Source organism: Ochlerotatus camptorhynchus, unplaced genomic scaffold, assembly GCF_037179485.1.
Source record: "Ochlerotatus camptorhynchus isolate MF236.1 unplaced genomic scaffold, CSIRO-AGI_Acam_v1.1 ptg000251l, whole genome shotgun sequence".
NCBI classification, from domain to species: domain Eukaryota; kingdom Metazoa; phylum Arthropoda; class Insecta; order Diptera; family Culicidae; genus Ochlerotatus; species Ochlerotatus camptorhynchus.
In genome coordinates this window covers 1,958,013-1,985,695 of record NW_027040741.1, presented here as the reverse complement: position 1 = coordinate 1,985,695, position 27,683 = coordinate 1,958,013, and the positions used below count along the sequence as shown (strand labels likewise).

General features: G+C 38.7%; 1 protein-coding gene across 2 annotated transcripts in view; it reads right to left on the bottom strand.

Moving 5' to 3' along the window:
• Window positions 1-348: 348 nt before the first annotated feature.
• cdi (center divider) overlaps window positions 349-27,683 on the bottom strand; it is a 294,603-nt gene continuing 267,268 nt past the window's right edge. Inside the window, exons 4-9 of one of the 2 annotated variants that reach the window (XM_065226464.1) lie at window positions 21,173-21,371; window positions 21,011-21,096; window positions 20,816-20,945; window positions 20,625-20,750; window positions 5,331-6,311; window positions 349-5,268 (exon numbers count right to left, since the gene is read on the bottom strand). In XM_065226464.1, the coding sequence (XP_065082536.1) occupies window positions 3,781-5,268; window positions 5,331-6,311; window positions 20,625-20,750; window positions 20,816-20,945; window positions 21,011-21,096; window positions 21,173-21,371 (3,010 nt within the window). In that variant the 3' untranslated portion in view covers window positions 349-3,780. The remainder of the gene's footprint in view (window positions 5,269-5,330; window positions 6,312-20,624; window positions 20,751-20,815; window positions 20,946-21,010; window positions 21,097-21,172; window positions 21,372-27,683) is intronic. The other variant, XM_065226465.1, reaches the window with a different exon arrangement.

Genomic DNA, 27,683 nt, shown 5'->3' with positions numbered 1-27,683 from the left:
TCTTATTTGCAGAAAGAAAACAAATAATCTGCGTTCCCCCTGAAAATTTCGACCAGCTATCAGTTGCCCCAATTAGCGAATACGATTCGCTAGTTGAGGCGCAGTCATGGCTCAACTAACGAATTCAGGCTGTACAACGATTGTTTATTATCATCAAAATATTTTAGCAAGGTTCCAAATTCTTCATCAAAATGGAATCAGCACTGTCAGAAATGACGTTTGACTTCGATTTAGGAGGACTACAGCCCAACTAAGCTCGCTTAAAAATAGTCCAACAAGCGAAATTCGACTGTACAATGGAATCTGTGATATTCAATAAATTACAACATCTTGTCGTTTTAAATTTTTATATTTCCTTTTTCAAATTATAAATATTTCCATGTTTCTCATCGCATATAGTTTTGTATGTACATATACAATCGTTTCCTTTTTTTCTAATCAGCGATCTCCATAAGTGTGAATGACTTGTCTTGGTAAATTTTGTGTGATTAATTTACACAGAGTAACATCTGCAGCATTCCCGTGGGAGTCTTATGGATTTTAAATGAATTTAGTGAATCAATGTTGCATTCACAACGTACACGGAAGTGAGCAGGTGAAACCATCATGAGGTGTCACCTTTCTTTTTAAAATTTGTTTGCATACTTGGCTCTATCAGTTCAATCAGACGGGAAATGGGATGATTACAATACTTTTTTTTTTTTCTCTGATAAAATAATGTGATCTACTTTTGTTTAGCCACGATTTGTAAGGTATCAAATTACATTTTGTTTCAATTTGGCTTGAATTACGTTTCTGTGAATTTCCGTAACACTCCACCATAAGAGGGACATTTTCTGTTCCCACTCATTATTATTAGTACTTTCCACTCGCTTTTGTTTAGTGCTGTAAACACAAAAACTACTTCGGTTAAAAAAAAATAAATAAGGAACACTAAAACTGTCTGACTTAAACCATACTTGCGTTAATCTATTTCTGTTTTGTGCAGTGTTTAATGTTTGCCTAGTTTTATAATCACGGAAAACAAAAATAAAGTCGTGAAAAGCGTATCTACATATCATTGCGGCAATAAACTTAAGCTAGCTTTCAGTGGTAAACATAAATTCCTTCCCTTTTTACACAATTTGTTCAAAGAAGACAAAATAAATAGCTACAAAGAGTAGTACGAGAAGGGTCTACTAAGGGATATGCTACAAAATGACAAGTACGATTTAATGCTGCTTTACAGTAAAAGAATAGTCCCCTTTACAGCAAACTTAATCTCAGTTGATATGCTTGATAAAAAAAAATACTAGCTAGTAATGAAGAATCCTAGTCTATTGTAACGTAAATTTAATACAGTACTACGAGCTAGTATTGCAGTTATGCCCATTTCATTACAACTTACCATGCGATTGGGGGAAAAATGTATAATGTTGCAATATAAAGCTAATATTTTTCTACAAACAAAAAGAAACATAGTTACAGTGAGATAAGATAAAAGATATGGTTGTGATACTGAACGGTTTCTATAAATGATACTAAAGGTGCTTCAAGATTTGATTGTATAGGTATGCGTTGATTTTGTCTATCGCCTAACCTCGGTGTGAACGCGAAGGTTATCGCTAAGCTTTTTTTAATGTATTGTGTGCTCTATTTCTTTACTTATGAATTGATCCTGTAGTACAAACTTCTAGGAACGTAAAATACTGTTAAAGCTATTGTAAGGTTTGCTTGTTCCTGATGTTCTTTCATGTTGGATGAGGGTGCTAAGGTTAGACAGAAAATTGGCAACTGGAAATGGAAGAAGTGAGCAGACTTTATTCCAGTTCTACATTAGCTTGGCTTCTCTTGCAATGGTGAATGGGGAAGACGACTGGATGATTTGACGTTGGATGAAGGTCAAACTTCTGGGTAGAATATTTTGGCATTAGTTGCTTTCTCGATTTTAATAAACGTGTCTGCATTTGCAACTACATATAGTACTTTTCAGCTTATAAGTTAAACGTATGATCTCTATTCTTTTCACTTCTTAAATGGACGTCAAAAAGTTTCAAACGTATGTTCATATGTTGGTATCGTACTCTAATAATTGAGTGATAAATGATTTTTTTTCCATCCATCATTGATTCCGATTGGTTATTGTGTATAATTTTGGCTACAAAAGAAAACAAAACTCGTTTCCCTAATCGTAAATGTATATTTTATCTACAATGTGGTTGTGTCTGTTTGCACTTTAGTAAACATGTGATCTCTTGCACTTGTTAGTTGTGTATCAATTCAATTGTTTGTCGTTTATGAAAATATAAGGCCTTTAATGTTGTGTACGAACATTTCTCTTATTTTTTTTTTGTTATGCAATGTTGCGCTGGGGTCTTTTTGTTGTCTGCTACACGATTGTGTCAATGAATGATGCCATTTAGTTACTTGAGTAGCTACAAACTTGCTCTGAAGGGAAACAAAAAGTTTGTGCATTTTCATGGTTAACAATTGTAACACTAATAACATTTTATTTCTTTGAATACTTTTGAATTTTGTGTATATTTATTGCTCACAGATTTACTTCTTTGAGACAATCATATTGAATTGGACGCTTTTGTAGTAATTTTAGTTAGTTTTGCGATTTCAACCCTTTAGATCCAATGTAAGTGACTTTTTGCTTCTATTCATGCGTGATTTGTTCTCTCACTAGACGATAACAACGATATCGGGATAGTTTGTTTACTATCAAAAACATTGAATTTGGATGGAATAGTTTAGAATATACTACCCTGAACTGAAGTGAAGACAATATCAAAGGAAAGTAGTAGTCATTCAGATTCTACTCGGTAGATGTCAAACTTTTGTTACCAATTTGTGGAATTCGAATAAAACGGACAGATAGCAGATTGTTCTATTTTAATTGATCAAACTGGACGACCTTTTGTTATGTTTTGATTTAAGGAATTATGTTTAGGCATAGGCATACGGTTCTGGGACATTTGACAATATGAAGTCTGGCATAACAGATATTGGGCATAATCTTTACAAATCGTAGAACTAAAAGATAATTTGCAACCAAAGTTACCTACTCCTTCTTTTCATTACTGCTCGTTTTTCCCATAGAATTGTTGTTTTAGTGACTTTTGGAAATATTTCCTTCTTCGAATATTTAATAAAAAAGGGAGTAAATTTCATAAAGAAGAGAATGTTCCTTTCTTCAAATATGTAGCAAAGAAGGAAACATTCCCTTTTTTAAATGCTCATGCATTGTGCGAGAGCGCTTAGAATATGTTTAGATAGGTATAAGCTTTAACTAACTGTTGAAGCAGCTTTTTCCTTCTTCCATATATGAGCAGTTCTTCCATGCGCTAAAATGCCACGGCAGAACATTTTTGATTTTGTTAAAGAACGAGCATCAATTAAAAGAAGGAATATTCATAGATTTTACATTAACTCTTGGTTCAAACATATGTCGAATCATAGCGATTATGCCAACCGTACCAGATCCGCAAAAGCTCGCACAGCCGATCATTTTTTTTAATTGCCGAGTTAATTGACTGTCCGAATTTCGGTAATAAAAATTAAGCTGGTCGACAAACCCTTCTGAAAAAAAAACCTAAACCATCAAACCGCTTTAGAATGATTCTATGTTTGATTACAACTATAACGAACAATTGAGTTTAGGTTTTCAGGTCTTTAGAGCCATAAGATGAAAAAATAATAAACTCAAACGAATATAGGTCGTTGCAATGCCTTGACTTCCTTTACAATCCAAGAGTTCCATCGTACACATTTTATTATTTACTCAAATCGATGGCATTAAGGACAATTACCGTTACTAACGTTACCACTGCCACCGGACGTTGTCATCCCGTTGCCACTGTTTATACTGCTATTACTTCCTGTATTTGTCGACTGCGGTGGAGATGCAACGGCGCCATTTTGCTGCTTCAGTTTATCAAACAGTTGAAGCTTCGACCGAACATTTCCCTCGCAAATATTGTTCAAGCGATGGTGCTGTTGTTGCGGCTGTTGCAGATGGTGGTACTGCTGTTGCACACTGGCTGCAGACGATTGTCTCCGTTCCAGATCCAAGCAGAACGCTTCATACTCCGACCGTTGACGAAGCTCCGCCGAGGTGAATTTGCAGTAACCGTTCGATGCTCGTCTGGCCGAATCTGCAGCAGTGGTTCCGTTACCTCGATGAAGATGGTGATACTGATATGGGTGGTGTGCACCGGATGTGGACGATGATGTAGACGAGGCTGACGAGCCGGATTGACCCGCGGAGAATCCGAGAGCCGAGTCAGGTACTGTGAATGGTTTGAAGGTTTGACCTTTCCGTTCAAAATATTCAACTATTTTGGCAATTTGGGCCGATCGTGCATTGGGTATCGTTGTAAACGACCGATCATCCCACAGTAGCGAATCTGACCCAGCCAGCGAGCTTATATCATCCGAACTGTCGGTGAAAATTGACGACGATCTATTCTTGCAGTAAAGCAGTTGATTTGTGAATTGATTCTTCTGAATCATACTGTTGATTTCCGAGTCCAATGCTAGCCTGTTGATCAGCCCCATATCAATGGATCGCGCATCTATATCTACATTGCTGAGCATGTGGTGTCGATAGTTGAACTTTTTCCTGATTGAATCTGACAGCTCAAGATCATCCATACTTCTCAACGAGCTCACATTCGTAGATGTATCGTCAAACAGCAGTATGCTTGAGTTATCGTTCAACGTTTGATTGGAGGCCAATTCTAAATCCTCGAGTTTCCCAGCGATATTATTCACACCTCCATAGACACACCTACAGACGGATAACCGATCGGCAGATTCGAAATTGACTTTATCCATGCAGCAGCATTGTGACGATTTGTACGTACTAAAGTCTTCGTTCAAGCATGAAAAGAACCCACTTTCAGTCGAACCTCTCCTCGTCAATATTCTGGGCGTTTCTAGAACTCCCTCCCCAATAACACTTGAAGAAGATTTCTTGATTCCTCCTGGACCGCCATTAACCAGCGATGGTATAATATCGTTTCCTCCTTCCTCAGTCCCGCTATCGGTGTTGTTGCCAGTGGAATTGCCATTCGCAGCACATTCATCAACACTGCTAGATTCAATCTCAATCGCGCCACTTTTGTAGAGTGGGTGACTAGAGAGTTCAGTGAAATTGGCACGATACTTTTTAATCCCAGATCCACCTCCGACCGACACTTTGCGGGAGAATGTGTATCCTGCTAGATTTGTCATTTCATCTGTTGAACCATTTTCTTGTTGGTCGGAGTGTTTGGATTTACTCTGAAAATAAAATCGAACATAATTAGAATATTGAATTCCACACCCACAACCCCAATTCTTACTGTTACCCTTGCTTTTGTAGTTGCGCTCTCCTCTTCATTTTCATCGCAATACTCCTTCCGCGGAGACGTTGGTGAACTTGGTAAACTTTTAGGTTGACCCTCAATGCTGCTACCACCGCTGCTTAAACCATCTCGATTTTTCGCATTCCTATTTTGTACTATATTCCATTCTCGTAGCAGTGGAGCCGATATTTCGAAACAGGAACTGAATAAATCTCCCGAGCTGTATGTCGTGACCGCCGGGTTCGGTCCAAGAATCTTCTTAACCCCTTTCAACTGCGACAGCGTACTGAATGGATTCGCCTTGGGAACTCCACCCTGGTCGGTTTTGGCGAGGAGTTTATACTGCGGATCCTTCAGCAGCATCGTCTCAGCAACTTTCCGGAGGGTCTGGTTTGAATAGGTCGGTAATTCCGGAATAACCGATTCGGCTAGGTTACTACTGACAGCCGTTCGTTGATACATGTGGTAGCGTGCTTTATCGCTAGGCGTGGTATGAGGCGGAAACACGATAACGTTCTCGGAAAGTGATCGCCGATGATGGAGAGGATTATCTCCATCACGGTCACCGTTTAAGCTATTTTCACGGCTTAGATTTTCTTTGCCACCTTGAGCGTTCTCACTCGTTGGGCTGATGTTGGTGACATCTATTGAATTCCGCTTGCCAATAACATTCTTTACAATCGGTGCTGCCGTCGTGCCATTGTTGTGACTAACACTAATGCTATTGTTACCGGAACCGTTGGTACTACTACTGCTACTACTATGTACAGAGGAACAGGTCACTGATGCGGGTGATATCACCGAGGATGGACCATTGCCGTTTGCAGACGCTGGCGAGGATAGGACGGTGTTAGTGTTAGTGCCATTGCTTATACTATGCCTAAGCTGCTGTTGACTGTAGGTGTCTTCACACACGTCCGACAGCAACGTGCATTTCTTGATGCACTCGGTAAACGTGGGACGACTCTTTGGATCATACTGCAATAATGAGTAAATAAAAAAAATACAAATCAATATTAGCAGCCTTGTTAATCAATCAATCAATCTTAAATAATTATAAGGAGAAATCCAAAGAAATTATGTTCAGAGGAAATTTCAAAACAGCTTTTGCGAGGATTCGAACAAAATTCTCAGAAGAATTTTAAGAAATTTCTAAAAATATAGTAAAAAAATCTGAGCAGCGCTCCAAAAAGTTTTCTATAGAGTTACAAAAGTTTGTTTTTAAAATGATTCCTAGGAGAAATTCCAACGGCCAAAAACTGGAGCACTAGTGCCATAACCAGGGGTTGAAACAGTTGACGTTTTTTACGACACTCGCTTCGTTGTCATGCGCGACAGTCTGTTTTTATCCGTACTCTCATGCTCTACCGTCGTCTCTCTCACACAACACAACCGGTAGAATAACATTCGAGCAAAAAGAAAATTTTCAAATAACTATCATATGACATGAGTGATTTTGTTCAAATTCCTCAGTTTGGTGTAAATTAAACTATTTCTGATCAGAAATGTTATTCCTAGGACATCATTGCTTGCTATTTTCAGAATTCACAAAAGCACAACATCAGCAGCTCTTATTATGAGAAAAACTAAAATACATACATTCGTGACGGTCTTCGGCGCCAGTGTCGTACGACAGAGCCTGTCAAATGACATTTGAGTTTGGTACTGTACTATGATAGCTTGTTTTGCAAATGTCGGAGGCAAAGGCAGTCGATTATCACAGAAAATGTGTTGACTACCGTGACCGCTTACAAGACTGGCCATAACTAACACATGTGCTCTCTCTACAAGGTACTATTCACTACAAGGATTTAACGTGTGTCAACCTTGTAGTTTATAGCTGCTGGCCCAAGCAACATTGCAAGTTCGAGTTTTTAAAGCATTCTTCAATTCTAAATCAAGGTCTACAGAACCCTCATAAAACCAGAACCAGTGTACATAATATAAATCTGCATAACTGATAAGGGGCTGTTCATAAACTAAGCAGACAAGGTGGGGGGATGTTGGCAATTATCCACGGCCTATACAAATTAAAAAAAAATTATGCACAATTGTCGACGCAGGGGGAGGGGGGGGGGTTCGAGAATCCCAATAAACTGTAGTTATTGAACAGGCCCTAATAAGTACACTAGGGTTTTAATTAAAAAGATCCTTTTGCGATCAATGCTGATAAAAATCATTTCTTCTACACTCAACTTTGCTGAAAATGAACACAACCTTAACAGATAGACCAACTACCTATATAAATTTGAATTTTGGCATAACAGCATTCTCTTGAACAAGGCAACCTCTGAGTATCGAAGTCAACATTTCTAGATAGAGCTGGAATTAGGGCGTAACAGCCTTTGTAAACAATGACTTCTCTCGTTGATTTCTCGGAATTCAAGGCACACCCACACAAACCATCATATCCATCATCATATCATATCATATCATATCATATGGAGAAGTCTTTCTCTACTCGATGGTGATGTCGATTTGCCAGGGAGAGCCATGGCTTCCGAGAAATCATCAAGAGAAGTCATTGTTTACAAAAGCTGTTACACCCTAATTCCAGCTCTATACAGAATTTGTTTTTCTTCATTCGTGGCTGGATGTTCATTATCGCCTCTGTTGTTTTCAATATTAATATTCGTCTTCATTTGGTGGGGATGATTTTGAGGATCAAATTCAAAATGATTATTTTCATTTTACCCTAATATAGCGCTGAAGAACGTGTCGTGTTGGTTTTACACACAGATCGATTGCAAAATATTGCCTCATGCTGAATTAACAACTTTATTCGAGCAGGTAAAATTACGTTTACTACTACTCGAACTTTGAAATAAAACATTATTTTGAGATTTTTTCTTCTAGAACCACGAGAAAAGTAGCCAATATTTGTGCGTTTCATAAAAAAATAGAAATTAGTTGGTCCAGTTTTATTAAATCGCTAGTAGAAAGTCACGCCAAAACAGCTTGACAAAGTGGTCAATTGATGATAATATCTAGGATAATCATTTTGCTCAAAATGAATTTTATTATTTTGCTTTTGAGGATCGCTTCTGATTTTGACAATTTTGCGTTGGATAATCAAGCACTAGTGAATATCAACAAACGCGTATTCGTTGATGTATAATGATCTCATTTGTTCATTTCGCTCGTACGTAACAGCGAAGACTTTCAAAACAAACGCATTTCATCTACACTGGGTTGAACCGCTACTCCTTTCTGGTGATGGTAAGTGATAAAAACAGACACTGTTTGCGATACGATGCGAATGAAACGAAATTACATTCATTTTCAGGGTACCAACTGAATTTACATTTTGATTCAGACCTTTATCTTTAAAGGATTAAAATACATTTCTTTTCAGATTTTATTTAAAGATATGTATTCAAAAATCCTCGTAGAGCGCAAACACCCCATATGAAATTAAAAACAGCATATACGAGGCACAATCAAATCATCCTGAAGAATTGATCCTGAAGTTCTATATGTACAATCTAGTTTTCCACGAAGTCCTGACTGTACGGCTCCAGTGAGCTTTTTCAGATCTCATTATATGATGTGAGATTTATATTGGAATTAACAAAATATCAAAGATTCAGAGATGGTTGGAAATGCTATCTAACATGGAGCTTTAGTGTGATAATTTATTAGCTAAAGAATGATCTTAGAAGAGGGTAGGTAGATAGTTCCGTTAGAGAACGGCAGTATTAACCTGATTTCTCCAATAATGCGACAGTGCAAGTCAAACGCACACTCTTTACCTAACTTGCACTGTCGCATTAATAGCCCTTCGCTAATATCAACTTCTATTAAATTTTCATACTGCCGTACTCTAACGGAACTATCTACCTACCCTCTTCTAAGATCATTCTCTAGCTAATAAATTATCACACTAAAGCTTCATGTTAGATAGCATTTCCAACCAACTCTGAAAATCGCAAACTTCGCGTATGAAGTAAAATAAAAACACTTTGAATCAAAGATTTTTCAAATCATACTGGAATTCATATCTTGAAGTTCTGCAGGCTCGACCTGACCTGACTTATCATTTGCATGGAGCTACGTGGAACCTCATCACATCAAGTGAGATGAGAAGTTGAACTAACAAAAAATTTTCCATTCTCCAAAGGGAAGGCCCATTAATTATGTCACACAAATTTGGCCCATTTTCAAACCCCCTCCCTCTCTGTTAAATTTTTTGTGTGGACCTTAATTTTTTTTTATTGCTTGTCACAGTTTCCTAAGCCCCTCCCCCTAAAAGTGTGAAATAATTAATGGACGATCCCAAATTGTCCTAGAGTTCAGATCTTGATGTTATATAGATTCCCAAAAATATCATGCGGGATATGTAGTTGTAATGACAAAATATTTCGGGGTCTCCAAGTTATACTGAGGATTTGGACTTGATAGTCTATAAGCTCAATAAAGTATTCTATGGTGTATTCAGATATACTATACGGATATATGAAGCTCTGCAGAACCTCAAAACATCAAGTGAGATAAGAAGTTGTGAAATCAAAATATGTTCTATTCTCCAAATTGTCCTGGACTTCTGATCTTGAAGTCCAGCAGGCTCAACGAGGTTAGTACAATTTTATATCTCGCCTGATGTAATGAGGATGTAATGTAACGGAGCAGCATGGATTCATATAATATATCTGGACATCTACAATCCTTTGCTGAGCCTGTAGAACATCAGGACTATACTGGCCCACATTTATATGAGGGAAATTTTTTATCGTTTCAGGCCAACCCTTAGATTTGTGCCATTAGGTGAGAAAACCACTCTCTAAAAATTTGGAGGCAAACCAGCCTCAGACTGAAAGCGTCCTTAATAAAGATAAATCAATCAATCAATCTCTGAAAATTTCAGCTCATTCGGATGTAACACGAGCTGGCGATTTTGATTTAAAATTTATATGGGGATATTGGTTGAAATGTATGGAGAAATCAGGTCAATACTGGAATATTGCAGCATTGTATGGTTTCCTTTTTCGATCCCGCACGAAGAAAGATTAGAATCCGTACAAAAACAATTTCTATTATACGCTCTTCGTAAATTAGGTTGGACATCATTTCCTCTTCCATCATATGAAGCACGCTGCATGCTTATAAACATATAAACATTAAAAAAGCGTCGTGAATATGTAATGGTTTCATTTGCAAACGATATCGTTTCGTAGTGTATTGACTCCACAGAACTTTTATCAAAATTAAATTTCCATGCACCTACTCGGCAACTCCGAAATCGAAATTCATTTGCCATAAACATCATCGTACAAATTATGCAGAATATGGGCCATTAAACCGCATGATTGCCTCTTACAATCAATACTGCGAAACCATGGACTTTACAATGTCTCGGCATAAACTAAAACAATATTTTTACTCCACAAGGCATTATAACTCATAAAAAAATAGGAAAGCTGACACTACTTAATTTTTAATAAAGACAAAATTATACTTTTAACATCTTTTCCAAAGTTGACGAAATAGATAAATAAATAAATTTAAGAAAACAAAACTGTATTCGAATATGTACTAGTCTACGTTGATTTTTTTCCCTTGATTTGTTTTCCGTCGATCTTGTTTTCCGTGCTGAGCACCAACGCTACCGACGCCAGGGAGGCAGAGCTCCCACACCTGGACCCTACCTATCGACTCATAGAACTCATGAACCGGGGACCAACGGCTTTACTTCCCTTCCGAAGGAAGGCTTGATCAGAGATGTTATTCCTCAGATCATCCCGGCGGCACCGACTGGGATTGAATCCAGGCCTGCTGGGGTGAGAGGTAATCACGGTTACCACTACACCACCGGCGCCGCTGTCTACGTTGGTTGACGAAATAAATAAATAAATAAATAAATAAATCTGATCGAAGAGTGCTGTGCTTGTAGATGGAAGCGAAAAAATTTCCTCTCGTCAATTTTTTGGACTTTGCGTTGTTCCGGATTTTTACCCTTCTTACAAAGAAGGGTATAGATATCACTTGAAAAACCGACTATCGATCCGAGGCGCGGAGGGCCGAGTGTCATATACCATTCGACTCAGCTCGACGAGATCGGAACATGTCTGTGTGTGTGTGTGTATGTGTGTATGTATGTGTGTATGTAACGAAATGAATGCGCTCACGTTTCTCAGCAACCGCTCAACCGATTTGGACAAACTCGGCGCCAAATGATAGGTCTTGGGGTCCCATTGAACGCTATTGAACGGTTTTGGAATCGGTGAACCGGTTCCGGAGATATGGTCGTAATAAGATCCGGTGAATATGGGCCTTCACGCTGGATTTAACGGAAAACGTATCAAAACCATCATGCGACACATCAAATTACTACAGAATTCAAAAATAAGATCAATGCAAGTCGTGTTAAGTGTTCCAAACCACATTGGACACACTTGTACATGTTCCGGGTACCCCGGGGAAGTTGCTTGAATATGAATTGAATTAAAACCCATTAAATCACATTAAAATACGATGATAAGGTGATTGGTAGCCTCACCAAATAGACTACACCCGGATATATTATGGGTACCCCCAGGCAGTGGCGTAGCGTCACTGGAAAATGACACGGGGGCGGGGGACTTGGTCACTGATAATGACAATAAAATAAATAAACTTGAATAAGTAAGAAGGGTCTGATCACACCATAGGTGAATAAATTCGGGTTTTTAAACAGATTTTGATGACGAGCGGATATATGTATCTCCTGAATCGAGTTCCACAGTGTGTCGGACGGCCAAGAGGTGTTTCAAGACTAATTCGGGACATTCCGTGCAAGCTCTACCACAAACCGGATTACCCCGTGAAGCGAACCGTCTACAATTGAGACTTCCCCTCCAACACATCAGGCCAGCTTGTTGGGTTCACTTGGCCAGATTTGGTGAGCTCATTGCATTTTGTCCTTTATAATATTTTCATACTTAATTTCCGAGTACTAGTACTAGTACAAGGGATCCTAAAAACATTTCCAACTCATTAAATACGCGTCAATCAAGCAATACAGCTTGATTGCAAGTTCCAATACATTATTAATGATTCCCACATTGAAATGTATTGGAGCGGGGCTAATCGTATGCGAAAATAGCTTCGGAATGCTTGCGTTCTTGAAATGGGCTTTTGGAGTTGCGATAGAACTGTCGCTTTCTAATACCCGAAGTTCCCCATACAAAATTCAAACTAAAAGCTACAACAAAATGAGCTAAAACTTTCAGAGAATGGTTTTTTCACCTAAGGCACAAATCTAGAGGGTAGACCCGTGGAAAAATAGAACTTTTGTTGTTCTGGAGCAGTCTAATCAGGACCCAATCCGCAGGCTAATTTGGAGACCCCAATTACAACTACATATCCGTCATGATATCATGAGGTACCACGAAGCTTTAAGGGTTCACAAATTTAGGCGAGACGTCGTACAATACCTTGTTAAATATGAAGAACTTCAAGACCTGATCTCCAGGACAATTTTGAGAATGGAACATGTTTTGTTAACACCGTTATGTGCCTCACATGATGTTATTGGGTTATATGATGCGGGATTGGTTATACAAATCTGTTGGTACATCATACGTCGTTATCGACGTGTATTATCGTAAAGTTGTGACAATTTGATTCCCACGTCGTTGTTTGCTGTGTTTTTCAGTGTTAAAGTTGTGAAAATTATTCCCCAAGCGCAGATTGTCTCTGTTTACATCTGCATCAATAGCAGTTCAGCAGACAAAGCAATCGCACAAGCTTATTGCTCGCAGTGAAATCAAGTCGTCATTCTTCGCTGCATACAGCTGAAAGTACTGTACAGTTAACCGGCTAAGATGGAAAGGGTTTGAGGTTAATGTTGCAAATTAGTTCGTGACATCGAACCTGCGCAGTGTGCTTTTTGCGCAGCATTTTTTCATTTCAAGCCTGAATGCTCGGACGTTAGCCGCAGTCATATATAGCAGCTTTTCAGTTGCGGTAAAGCTCTTTGGCTATGTACATCATGCAGAGTTGTCCTAGGAAATCGCTCTCTACGCGATTTGCTTTTGACCTCCCAACGTGATCAGTCGAAGGAAATAGTAGAACTTCGTGAACAAGTAGAGCTGCTATCGAATTTGGTTCACGATTTGCAAGGCACTATCACCTCGACTGTTACTAGTTGCGAAGATGCTATCGTATCCGAGATACGCGAAGGGACGTCAAAATGCGAAAAATCAATACAGAATTCTGTTAGTACCTGGCCTGCGCTGACTACGGACACCAACAAAAACAAAAACAACAACAGCAGCCACAAGTCCATGTCAAGGAGCAAGGAGTGGATCAATTCGGTGAAACCACTTATTGGAGGTACAAGATCTCTGGAAGGTGGTGACATCATCGTTGCTCCACCCACGTCCAAAGATGTATTCTGGATCTACCTCTCGCATTTCCATCCGTCCGTTTCCAAGGTTGCCAAAAAAGCTTTGGATTGCAACATTTCATGAAAGTAGTTCCATTAGTGAAACATGGCGCAGACCTAAACTCATTCAACTACATTTCATTCAAAGTTTTCATCAATGTTGAACATCGGGAAGCCGCTCTTAATCCTGACTCGTCGCCGGAAGGAATCCTGTTCAGGGAGTTCGGAGAAAATCGTGCAAAAAACGCGCAGGCACCCGCATGTCCAGAATCATCGGATGGGTCAGATACGAATACTCCTTAAGATCACCTATCGCTGTTTCTTCGCTTCCGGGATGCATCGTAGAAGGTAATATGGAAGACCTTGATCCGTCCACCACAGTCGCACCAATCGCTTGTTCCAGCCAACGGAGTCATCCCGGCCCTGTGTGTGGAATTGTGAAAGGGGTCTGGAAGCAGACTTCAATACTAGGCAAGTACTCGCAAAAATTCACTCAACCACGTCTCTCCTGATGATATTTCCCTTACCAGTGCTTCTACGCCAGCTAATGTGGTCGCTCTGGTTGCACCTGAACGCATTTCAGAAAATACCACGCTGGTTCCTATGCCACTGAACTCTGCCGCGCCGGTTCGTGTTGTATGTAGTTGCAGTCATCCTGATCCAGCAGTCGAAAGTGAATCTCCAGGACGCACGTTAGAAAGCAACACGGAAGCCTGTAATCTACCTAGCACAGTCGAGCCGATTCCTCATCAATGCAGTCAAAGTCGTTCTGGTCCTGGTGTCTGGAGTGCGAGAAGAGGTTTTCCAGCTTGCTCATCAAGGCAAGTATCAATGTAATAATGTGTGTTCCCTGCCTGAAGATGTTTCGCCCCACAGTTGGACTATTTGTTCTGCAACTGCGCACTGTACCTGTCACATTGAACTTCATTCTGAACAGGCTGAGGATACTTCAAAACACTTGATTCCCGGGACGCGTCGTGGAAAGCACATTGGAAGCCCTCGATCGCTCCGACACGGTCCTACATACCGCTGCTTGCGCTCTTCACAGTCGTCCCAGACCCGTTGTTGGATGTAGTTACTGTTGGATTGCCTCTTCCTGATGTCTGTTCGAATTCCAGTGTTATTGTATGCAGCTCTTCACCTTCCACCACGGCTCCATCGACCGACAACGCATCTGTTGCAGTTAGCGCTGTAAACGTAGCTCATCTCCTGCGCATTTACTACCAGAATTTTCGAAGACTACGGGCCAAGGTTGATTCGTTCTTTTTGTCCGCTAGCGAGTGCGATTATGATGTAATTGTATTGACGGAGACATGGCTCGATGACCGTTTATACAGTGCTCAACTGTTCGGAAATGCCTTTTCGGTTTATCGCACATACCGTAATGCCTCCAACAGTGCAAAAAACCCGTGGTGGAGGTGTCCTGTTGGAACAGTTATATCGATCCGACACCTGTTTCCGATGCTCTAGAGCAGCTGTGGGTTAGAATCACTACGCAAAGTCGATTTATTAGTGTAGGCGTGATCTATTTACCTCCTGACCGCCGCAACGATGTCATTGGTATTCAGGACAATGTGAACTCCATCGGTGCTATTGTTTCCAATTTGGAATTCAATGACTATGCTCGGCAGCCCGGAGATTATAACCAGCGTTTGCTCCGGTGGAGTAAGTCGTATGATGGGTCTTTTCAGGTTGAGCCTCAATCGGTTCTATCGGCTGCTAGTTCAACGCTTATCGACGGTTTCGCTTTACATGGCCTCATGCAAGTCAATGGTGTATTGAATAGGAACGCTCGCTTTCTAGACCTTGTTCTATCTAACGAAGCTGCAACTCTGGCATGCACCGTTTCGGAAGCCATAGAACCTCTGATCTTTGTTGATGCAGACCACCCTGCTTTAGACGTTTTGATGAACCTCCCAGCGCCAATCGTTTTGAGGATTGTTCTGAAAATAATCGTACACTGGATTTCCGTCGAGCCGACTATGTTGCGATCAGTGCTGCTATTTCCGGTATCGATTGCCGACCATTAGAATTAGCTGGATGTGTTGACGATGCCGTTGAATATTTCAGTCAAATGATTTGGGATATTATGGCTGAATTTGTACCTATTGCCCGCCTCGCACCAAAGCCACCGTGGTCTAACGGTCACTTGCTTCGACTGAAACTAAATCCCTACGAAGATACTGCCAAAATCGTTCGTAAATTACGGAGCAGGCGTTCAACCGCACAAGTAACGACTATAGGAAATGCAACAGATTCCTGTATCGACGATATGTCTTCCGTACGCAATTATCTCTTCGCAGAACTCCAAACCGTTTCTGGTCGTTTGTAAACTCTAAAAAGGAAGAAGTCGGTTTGCCATTGTCAGTTAATCTTGGTGAGCCGCCGTCAAACCGCTGAATCTGAAGCGGAGAAATACCACCTTTTTGCTCAACATTTCATGACTTCGTTCAATAAATCTTCGGCCTCACCAAATCAAGTCACGATTGCTATAAGCAATTCTCCAACAGATGCATTTGTGCTCCGTCCGTTTCACATAAGTGAACATACCGTCAATCAATTCCTGCGTCCGTTCTGAAGCTGTCTTCGGAGTCGTTGCTCACTCCCTTGGTGAAGTTATTTAATCTGTCACTACAGGAGAGTAAATTTTCTGAGGCGTGGAAATTTTCGTATATGTTCCCCGTCCACAAGAAAGGTGACATAAGGAATGTCCAGAATTACAGAGGAATCACATAATTATGTTGCTGCTCCAAAGTATTCGAGATCATCATCAATGAGGCGCTCTTCAGCTCTTGTAAAAATTTCATCTTCACGGCTCAGCATGGATTCTACCCAAAACGGTCAGTTACAACCAATTTGACCGATTTGTGTCGCTCTGCGTTCGGCAGCTTTTCTTTTACGCACCTGAGAGAGTGATTAGACAGCGTAATTTTGTACATCTCGCAGGTCGTAATCGGCAATATAGGTTGAATGAACCTATCCGAGCCGTCGCTAATGCGTTTAATGAAGTCTATGGATTGTTTGACTTTAATGTGCCGTTAACTGTTTTTATTAGAAGACGGTCCTGAATTAGAACGTGTCCTGTTTTTGTTCTAATTATACTTTTTTAATTCATTAAGACAACCATATATTGGATCAATTGGAACAATAAATAAATAAATAAATACTGCACACCGTATACTTGAAGAGCCAAACTTCAGGATGAATGTAGGACTAGAGATATTTTGTCAACATAACTTTGAATCCTGCTATTGGGCTTAATCAAACTCTATAGGATCAACAAATCGTTCGGAACATTGTATGGTACTTTGGGACATCGTATAATACTTTCATGAACCTGTAGAACTTTAAGATCGAATCTACATACAAGATGACTGGATAACTTGTACTGCCACGTATGTCCTGTTTATGTGTCTTGTATTGAGATATGTCTTTATGATCTTAGTGATGCAACATATAGGCTCGTTATTTGAAAAAAGCTCTTCAAAGTTATGCATGCTTATTATTTCGTGAGGTTTTGATGATCCAGATCATCAAAGTATTCATTTAAATCCCATTTTGTGTTTTTTTTTTTCGAATTATTGAAGTACCGTGGAGGCACCATATTCGAAGCGGTTCCTTAATCGACGCACTCAATAATGTTCGACTATTTTAAATCATTGTTTTTGAAATGTTACTTCTGCAAATATTAGTTCCAGTGCCCTCGGATGGTGTATCAAAGATTTTAAAAATATCTTGTCAAAATCGAGATGCGATCAAAAATAGAAGAGTGCATTATTATTAGAAACGCGTCAAATATGGTGCTGGCACGCTATTGGTTTATTTTTTTCTCTCCTTGATTTGTTTTCCGTCTATCTTGTTTTCGTACTGAGTACCAATGCTACCGACGCCCGCACACCTGGACCCTACCTATTCGACCATACCTTTGGAAGGAGAGACAATTACGTTAACCACTAAATACACTACCGGTACCGCTGAAGTATTGTTGAACAATATTGCTGAAGAAACTATATGTTTATCTATAAACAGTGGATTTGGACAGCCAATTTTGCATAGGGATTCCCGTGGGATCAATTCGGTTAAGAGAATAATTCAGTTTTTAAAATACATTTCAATACTTGTATAATTTTAAATGAAATTTGTGTTATCTATTTTAGCCAAAAACAATCACATCACAAAAGATCTGATATAGGTACAATTTTGATTACAACACGATTTTAAAATCAGTTCACTTTTGAAGCAACGCTGGTCTGTTAAGCTTGACAAGCTACTGCAATTTGTTGAGCCCTATTAAATTTGGATGATTTGGTATAAATGTATTTATACAGATTCCTATATAAATAATTGAAAGTCTCATTAAATCTAGCCAAGTGAAGCCAGTTTTTTTTTAAATAAATATAAGTTTAAGTCACAATGAGGCAAATTAAGTAAAATCATAATTCAATCTTACTTTAAACTATTATAATTACCTGCTACTATGAAAGTTGTGAAAACAATTGCAAAACCGTGTATTTTGACAGGAAGAATATTGTAACCGATTAGATGAAATAAGATTAGATTTCTTTATTAAAGAGACTTTCAGCCGTGACCTGCACATTTTAACCAATTTTGAGTGGGTAAATAATAGGTAAATTCTTTCATTCAAGCGAGCAGCAAAATAGCCATGCATGGATGCTTGAATGAGTTTTAATTCTAATCAACAGATGCCTGCACATATACTCAGAACTGACAGCAGTAGAACGAATCAGGCGAGAAACTAAAAGAATATGAAAACCGTTCTCACCAAGTGCAAGCTCGAAAATGATAGACTAAATATTAAATGATATTACTAGATTTGAAATCAACGAGCAATCGTTTCTGGCTTCGATTCTAGCCATTTGGATTAATTTTATCTGCTTAACATAGCTAACATACTCCAAAGGTAGGAATCAAATGATTGATTTGCTTTACTAAGTGACTGCTTACCCGTTACGAATTGATGTACTTGAAAACGAGTCATCAATCAGCCAAGGAATGCTCAGCTGTCAATTTTCGCTCGATTTTACGATCAAAAAAGCACGTAGCCGAATCATGCATCCAATTGATGCGAAAAAAAGTTATCTTCTTTATTAATTTATTTGATAAGGCTCAACCGAATTAACTTTACAGAGCCGAGGATTCTTGGTCACTATACAATACATCTTAAAACTATAGTCAAAAAGTACAACACAATAAACACTTTATCTTCCGCTATCCAAAAAGCCTCCTCCATCAGAACTGGAGCCGCTTCTAGTAGTTTCATTGTATGGCAAATTGTTGTACGCCAACGAGGGTCAGAGCGCGTCCATTGCAGCAATGGACGCAAAACGTGGTCAGCACTCACACACTCATCACTAAACGGTTGCTTTCCAAAGTCGACGACGCATCGACCGAAAGAACTGCTGATGAAGAACAATGAGGAGGACCACACAATGGTTGCTGCCGAGAAAACAGACGATCGCGTAGCACACATCGAGAGTGGCCTGCTTTTGTCGACAGCCGAGTGAGTTAAAAAAAGTTATGATAATAACGATAAATATGCAATATATTTATTAAACCAGATTTTTTTTAGATGCGTGGAAGTTTTAGTTTTAACGAAATGATAAGTTTTGTTAAAATTCATGATGACAATCGGTTTGTTAAAACTTGTGCCATTATCACGTATGTGAAATTCAGAAGCTATTGAAATCATAGAAAAAAGATTTTTTTTTCAAGTCGATTTTTCAAATTTCGGACTTTTTCTCGGTTTTTTCTGGTGAAAATAAAATTCCATCTTTTTCCTGTTTTTCCTGGTTTAATTGCCACCTTGCATTTTTCACTTGGGAAACTTTCCTGTATATTTCGCAAGTGAGATTAATTTTTTGCGAGAGCTGATTGAGTGATTTATGAGAATGACTTTATCAAAACTGATTGCTGCACAAAATAATAACAGTGAATGGGTGAGATGAATTGGCAACGGGACGCCTGAAATATGTTGGATGTAGCTTTGGTCACTATACAATTATCAGAAGGATCTAATCCAGAGCCTTGCAGACAGCGTAGCAGATTTTAAGACGTGGATCATAAACAATAAAAATAAGCTTTTTGTAGATCACATTATTTCTAATATATATCACTCGAATTGATTTGCTTTTTGATTAGCGATTTCTGTTATTGATTCTTTTCTAAGCTGTTTTACGCTTCTTTTGTGAGTAATGCTAAACTTAGTGTTCTCTGAAGCTCTTCCTTCTTCTTCCTCGCATATTGCTAGTGTTCTAGATGCACTTCCACAGTTATGAATTGAGAGCTTTGCCTGTATCATTTTTGCATTAATATAATTGTGTGGCTTATACAATCATACGCTATGCCCAGGTAAGTCGCGAAATTTTTCAACCCGAAAAATTCCTAGACCGGACCGGGAATCGAACCCAGCCATCTTGACTTGATAAAGCTACGAGGGCGCGTGATAGGCATGGTTGCAAGGTTCGTCTCCAAATTCTGAAGTATTTGAACTACTTCAATTTTTATTCAATCTTATTCAAGCCCATGAAGAAGAGCTTAGAGCGGCGCCAGTGGTGTAGTGGTAAACGTGATTACCTCTCACCCCAGCAGGCCTGGGTTCAATCCCACTCGGCGCCGCCGGGATGTTCTGAGGCATAACATCTCTGATCACACCTCCCTTCGGAAGGGAAGTAAAGCCGTTGGTCACCGGTTCGTGACTTGATGGGTAGATAGGTAGGGTGGGAGCTGCCTCTCTTGCGGTCGGTAGCATTGGTGCTCAGCACGGAAAACAAGATCGACGGAAAACAAATCAAGGAGAAAAATGAGCGTACGAAAACTATCCTGACGGGTAAAAGATTTCCGAGGAACGTGTTTTCGACAAAATAGTTTTCGGGGAAAGTCAGCCCAGTCGTCTGCCGTATACTCACGGTACAACAATAAAAAGCCAGTCTTAGAAACGCCGGTGGCGTATCATTCGGACAGAGATCGGCAAACACGATGTAATCCAGTCCGAATGAATCAGTCCTTGGCATGAAGTCAGGATCAGCCTCAATCTGAAGAGATAAATAAATAGTTAATCTGACAGTTGGTAAAACTTTCTTCAAAGGTTGGAACTCACCCGCGCAATCAGCTCGCAGAGGATGATCCCGTAGGAAAACACGTCACTGGTTTGATCGTACCATTGCCCTTTCAAGCACTCGGGACTCATCCAGTAGGGCGAACCTACTGTGTCCAGTCGTGGTTTACCACTGTGAATATGAGATACTAGATAAGTGACTGAATCTGATGCCTGTGAATGAAAATTCTATTTTACCATTTACGCGGGATATTGGCTGCCAGTCCAAAATCTCCGACCACTGCATCGTACATACCGTCTGCAGTTCTTTTCACGAGCACATTCTGTGGAAAGCGTTGTAAGTCATAAAATGGTTCAACGCTCTAAATATCACAAAGGTGGATAAAAGTTAAAAGTTACCTTGCTTGTCAGGTCCCGATGAAAGATACCGACGTCGTGCACGTACTGCATCCCCCGGGCGATCCCGAGTGCGATTCGTATTTTCAACAGCGGTGACAAATATACGGTGCTGTTTGCGATCAGCTGCTCCAGTGAACCGTCTTCGATGTACTCGGTGAGGGCGTGCAACTGACCTTCTTGCACACAGACGCCCATGAATCTGTAAAGGAAGGGGTTCGGAAAAAAACAATAAGGTTAGACGAGTTGTTGAAAATTTTAAATGTGAGCAAATGGAGCAAGATTGTTTAACAATTAAGAGAAGCCAGAGGAAGACAGATTTCGAGATTGTATCTATAATATCAAGGGGGCTTTTATTGATTTGCTGTAAAAGCGTAACGACAGAGAACAAATACCATCCTGATGAACTGACAGGTTCTCCACAGAGGTTTGTAATGATATACTCACGCAGCGATGTCCCAGTTTTGCTAATGCTGTTCTTCCCTTAGAGTTTTAATGTCTTTAGATTCGAAAAATGTAGCAAGAATGTCAAACTATGATTAAGATTCAATAACATCGTGCATTTTACTTGGACATACGATGGTAAAATCCCATCGTTATGCATCGTTACTTCACATGTCAAAACGTTTCCATTACATTTAGAATGATCAATGTGTCAGTCTTTCCATAAATAATGCAAATCAATGACATTTGTTGCAACATGCAGTTAATTATTCCATTATGATAATTATCTTGCTCGATCCAATCGTACGCCCGTCTGACTCGTTCAATGAGGTGCTGAGACCCCAATAATCCACTTTAAACACCTACGTGCATTTCCAAACCCGCCATTACAAACAATTGATAATAAATTGAAGCTCAATTGATTCGCAAAGTCAATAAAATTGCACCTCTTGCGAAGGCACGTGAACAATCAATCGCGACGGTGTTTTCTGTCATCACTTATGAATTGAGCCAAGGTAATAGAAACATATTCTCAGTAATAAACCTCTTTTCCGACAGCAATCACTAAACTCTTTTTCTTCCTATAAGTGCCAGACGATGTCAGTAAGTTAATCCCCAGAGTAAATATACGTGCAATTCACTTTTTCACTTTACACCGTATTATTATTATTGGTTTAGAAGACCGCTTTTATCACCTGCGCAGGCACTTGGAATAATGTGTAATGTTTATTTTCCACTTAGCTTTAATGTCCCTCAGCAGAAATATGTATCTGTACCAAGCGCTCCAATGGAATCAAACAGAAAATGGGTTGTTATTGAAGGAAAATTGGAAATTAATCACCACTTGAGTAGGGTTTTTATTCCCTTGATTTGTTTTCCGTCGATGTTGTTTTCCGTACTGAGTACTAATGCTACCGACGCCAGATAGGCAATTTCCACACCTGGACCCTATCGACCCATCAACTCATGGTCACCACCAACGGCTTTACTACCCTTCCGAAGGAAGGCGTGATCAGAGATTTTATACCTCAGAAAATCCCGTCGGCGCCGACTAGGATTGAACCCAGGCCTTTTGGAGTGAGTGACAGGCAATCACGCTTAACACCACCGGTGGCGCTTACTTGAGTAGGTATATATTGTTGTTTTAAATAAAAGGCACTGACATACAAATTTGAAAATTGAAGGGTCGTGTGATGGTATGGTAAATTCAATGTAGCAGTTGTATTACATTTTAGTTGAATTTTGTATTTAAAAAATGTAGATATACACCACCGATTAACTTTAAAGTAAGGGATGAGTAAACCGTTTTTGAACAATTTAAGCACCATTTTTTTTTTTAGAAAAGAGCAGTTCTACGCCAAATGGCGAATCGGAAAAAACTCAAGTTTCTCCGTTTTGCATGAAACTTAGCATAATTGTTTGTTATGGGCAATGATTGAAATTTTTGCTAAAATTCAGCCATTGTTGATTTTATTTTAAAATGGCGCCTTTTAAATTTTTCAAAAAATTGTAGCACGGAAACGGAATTTCTGATCGAAATGACGTTTGACAGAAAGTTGTAGAGGAAAATAAGGGTTTTCTTTGAAAAATATATAAAAAAGTTTTTTTTTATAATTTCAAGTAAAAATTCCAAAAGTATGTTAAAAACCTAAATTTTTCAAAATATCTATCTCTGATTTTTGAAATTTTTATTTAAATAAAAAGGTCAAAAACATAAATTTTTGGAAATTTTTTAACTTTTAGTTAAAACATTTATTTTTTTTATTGGTACGTTAGGTTTTTGGCATGTTTCGTTTCAGTACGTGACAAAATCAAATTTTTTCTAACTAATCGGGATTCTTCTATTGCTCAATTAATCTTGATAGGTTACTTCTGGTATCATTTTAAATTTAACTGTGCTTGTCTTTATTTAAACATGGTGATATTAATGTACAATCATAGAAAAAAAAAATCAATTTTTTATTATTTTTAAAGGTAGACTAAAACTAATCTAATAGTTTTCACTTAAAAAAGTTTTGTTTACCAGCTTTATAAGGAGTAAATATTCACAGTTTTACAAATTTTAAGCAGTGATGTCACCTGGAACGAAAGCGAGCAACGAACTGTCTATTCGCTCAGCATCTATAAAGCGAACCGAAAGATGACAGTTGCACACCCTTCGTTCGGTTCTCGTATTGCGAACGTAACCGAACTATGCGTTGAACGAGTTCAAACGGACCAAGTTCATCGGTGAAACGAACGCTTTGTGTCTACGTAGAAAACATCGTTGCCAGATATACCGATTTTTCGGTATTCATACCGATTTCCAAACTAGATACCTATATACAGATAAGGTTTTTTTTTTCCGTGTCGTGGACATTTACCACTGCGACCAGTGTTTTGATCTATTGTGGTGTATCCTCTTTTTACTATTTGCCGTGTGTTTTGATGATCAACCACTATGTAGAGTGATCTTCATCATTGATCATCGGCATTATCCCAATATGGAATTGCACTTCGAATGAAGTTTACAACTTTATTGGGTATACTGGTCCAAATTTCTTCAGGTACGGTGAGTCCTTTATCAAGAAATCTGCATCGTTTATTAAATAAAGCAGTGCAATCACACAATAAATGTTCAGAGCTTTCGCTCTCCAAATAACAAAAGCGACATCTATCGTCGCTAAGCTTTCCAATTTTTTAAAATGATATTTACTAGGACAATGTCCTGTTATTAATCCAGTGTAGGTGCTTAAATCTGTTTTGGAAAGATTGAGTAACCTTTGCGTACTCAAAACGTTGGGCTTAATGAATTGTTTAGATTGCCGGGCTGTTGAGGTATTATTCCAATTGGATTGTACCTTGCTTTTTTCCCAGTTCTTTAATTCCATTTTCAGATTAGAAGGCGATAGACCAATAAATGGTTCGGGACCAATAAATTTCTGGGATGAGCCAAGCTTTGCTAATTGATCAGCTTTTTCATTTCCTTCAATGCCGCAATGACCAGGAACCCAATATAGATTTACCTTGTTACGACAGGACAATTTCTGAAGTTGATTATAGCATTCCCACACTAACTTTGAAGTGTAGATCATTGATTTAAGGGCATTCAATGCTGCTTGACTGTCCGAAAAAATGCATATGTTTGCATTCCTATAATTTCTTTTTAAACATATTTCTACACATTCTAGAATCGCAAATATTTCTGCTTGGAATACTGTTGGCCATTTACCCATTGCTACAGAACAGTTAATTCCGGGACCTGTTATTCCTGCCCCTACCCTGTTATCCTGTTTTGAGCCATCCGTGTAGAATGTTATAGACCCAGGACGAATCAACGGCCCTCCAGTCTCCCAATCATTGCGTGTTGTATTAAACACATTAAATAGATGGTTGAATTCATGAGTTTTTGCCATAAAATCTTCATTCTTTAAAATTAGTGGACTTAATTGAATCTCTTTCAAGATGCTCATATGATTTTTAAGATCTCCTTCAAAGAGCTCTTTTGTTCGTCTGAGTCTGAGAGCATTCTTCATTGCATCCAGTTGAATGAATTGATGTAAAGGAAGAAGATTAAGCAAAGCTTCTAAGGCTTTAGATGGAGTACTGCGCATTGCTCCAGTTATGGAGGTAGTGGCCAACCTCTGCAGTTTTTCAAGTCTTTGTTGAGCTGTTTTTGGCCACCAAACTAGTGATGCATAAATTATTCTTGGTTTTACTATAGCCGAATAAATCCAATGTAACATTTTAGGTTTGAGTCCCCATTTCTTACCAAACGTCCTTTTACTAATCCAAAGAGCATTGGTTGCTTTTTTTATTACTTGTTCTAAATGTACATTCCAATAGAGCTTGCTATCTAAAGTTACTCCTAAATATTTTACTTCCGAAGAATATTTTAATTCTGTTCCTTCCAAAGAAAGTTTTGAAAATAAGACTTTTCGTCTTTTTGTAAAGGGTACAATCGTTGTTTTTGAAGGATTTATTTTCAATCCTTCATTCTTGCACCACAGTGTAGCTACATTTAATGCCGTCTGCATTCTGCTTGATATGATTTCATCAAATTTTCCGCGGACTATTATCACTATATCATCCGCAAACCCAATAATTTCAAACCCTAGCGATTCAAGACTAATAAGAAGCTCGTCTACTACTAGCGACCATAGAAGAGGAGAGAGGACGCCTCCTTGAGGACAGCCTTTAGCAGCTGTTACCTTTATGGTTGACTCTCCAAGATTTGATGTTATTTCACGATTCGATAACATTTCTACTATCCAATATATTACGCTTTCATTAAACCCACGTCATGGCAGTTTCCATTGATTTAAAAGATGCATTATCAAATGCTCCTTCGATATCAAGAAAGGCAGCCATTAATACCTCCTTTGCTTCGAAGGATTTTTCGATTTTTGAGACAAGAGTGTGTAATGCTGTAATTGTTGATTTGCCTGGTTGATAAGCAAATTGAGCTTTACTCATTGGTATTTTTGGAAGAATTTCAGATTTGATATTTTCATCTATTATCTTTTCCATTAATTTAAGGAAAATTGACGACAAACTGATAGGCTGAATGATTTGGGAGAAGACTTGTCTTTTTTATTAGCCTTTGGTATAAATACTACTCGAACTTGTCGCCACGTTGTAGGAATGTATCTAAGCAAAAAGCTTGCTTTAAGTAAACTTACTAAGGCCGGAATCAATACTGTTTTACACTTTTGAATTAAAATTGGATAAATTCCATCCAAACCTGGAGATTTGAATGGTTCAAAAGAGTCTATAGCCCATGCAACTTTAGAATTAGTAAACATTACACTAGCTAGATTTTTTGCCTCTTCATTGGACTGTCTTGATCCATTTACTGAGTCATGACCTCTAGCGAAATTTACAACAGATATAGTGGAAGTAGTAGGCAAATACCCTGGGAAGTGAGATTGTATCATTACTTCCAATGTTTCTTTAGTAGTTAAGGTAAAAGAACCGTCCTCTTTTTTAAGGGCTCCTAAGCCGTTTGCATGATCCTTAGAAAGGACTTTTTGAAGTATTGCGGTAACAGGAGTACTTTCAATGTTTTCACACATATGTCTCCAATCTTTACGTTTGGATCTTCTTATTTCTTTGTTATAGTCAGTCAAAGCCTCTTTATAGGTAGACTAATTTCCTATTATTTTAGCTCGGTTAAATAGTTTACGAGCCTTTTTCCTTAGCTTTTCTAATCTGTCATTCCACCAGGATACATCTCTATTAGTAGAGCGTTCCTTTATAGAACAACTTGCATAATAAGCTTGTTTAATTTGTGTTCCTCAGAATACCGATTTTAAGATTTTATACCGATTTATACCGTTTTTTTCAAATAATCAAAATTATTATTGCCTGCCCGCGCTCGAATTCCGGAGAAAAATTTTTGTGAAAGAATATGTATCTTTTTGAATACCTCATATTTTTTGAGCCTTCAAAATTCTAAATAATCATCTCTAAAGATGCCTTATGCTTGATACTCTTTCGACTAATGTTTGCATTTCCTCACCGTTTTTGACTACCCATCAATCGAGAAATAGTCGATGGCTCTTTCCGGTAATTCCTAGGAAATCGAGAAATATATTTTAAACATTATTTAACTTCCGGAAGTTTTTATTCATTTTTAAACTTCCTGAAGTTTCCTCCAACTTTTGCTGGAATTTTCTTCCACCTTACCTTGGAAGCATCTTAGCCTTCCCTCAAATGATTCTTTCATCTTCTCCCACCGGTTTTTTTTTACTTTACCGGAGCTTCAAGGATGCTATCAGATGTTTATTGCAGATCCACACTAGCTGCAGGCACATTTAAGAAGTTCTGAAACTTCACAAAAGTCCAGGCTTTTGTGTAAGTTTCGATAAATTAAAGACAGTTTCATTAACTTCTGTTAAAATTCGAAAACCCGGAAATTTCAGAAAAGTCCAGCGAAACTTAAGGAAACATCATAAATATTTTGAGAACTTCACAAGTCCAAAGAACTTCAGGGAAATTTAATGATTTTCAAGAAATTTAGTGAAGCTCAGAGAACATCAGGACAGATCAATTAATTTCAATTAAATTGCTGAAAGTATAAAGAAGTTCC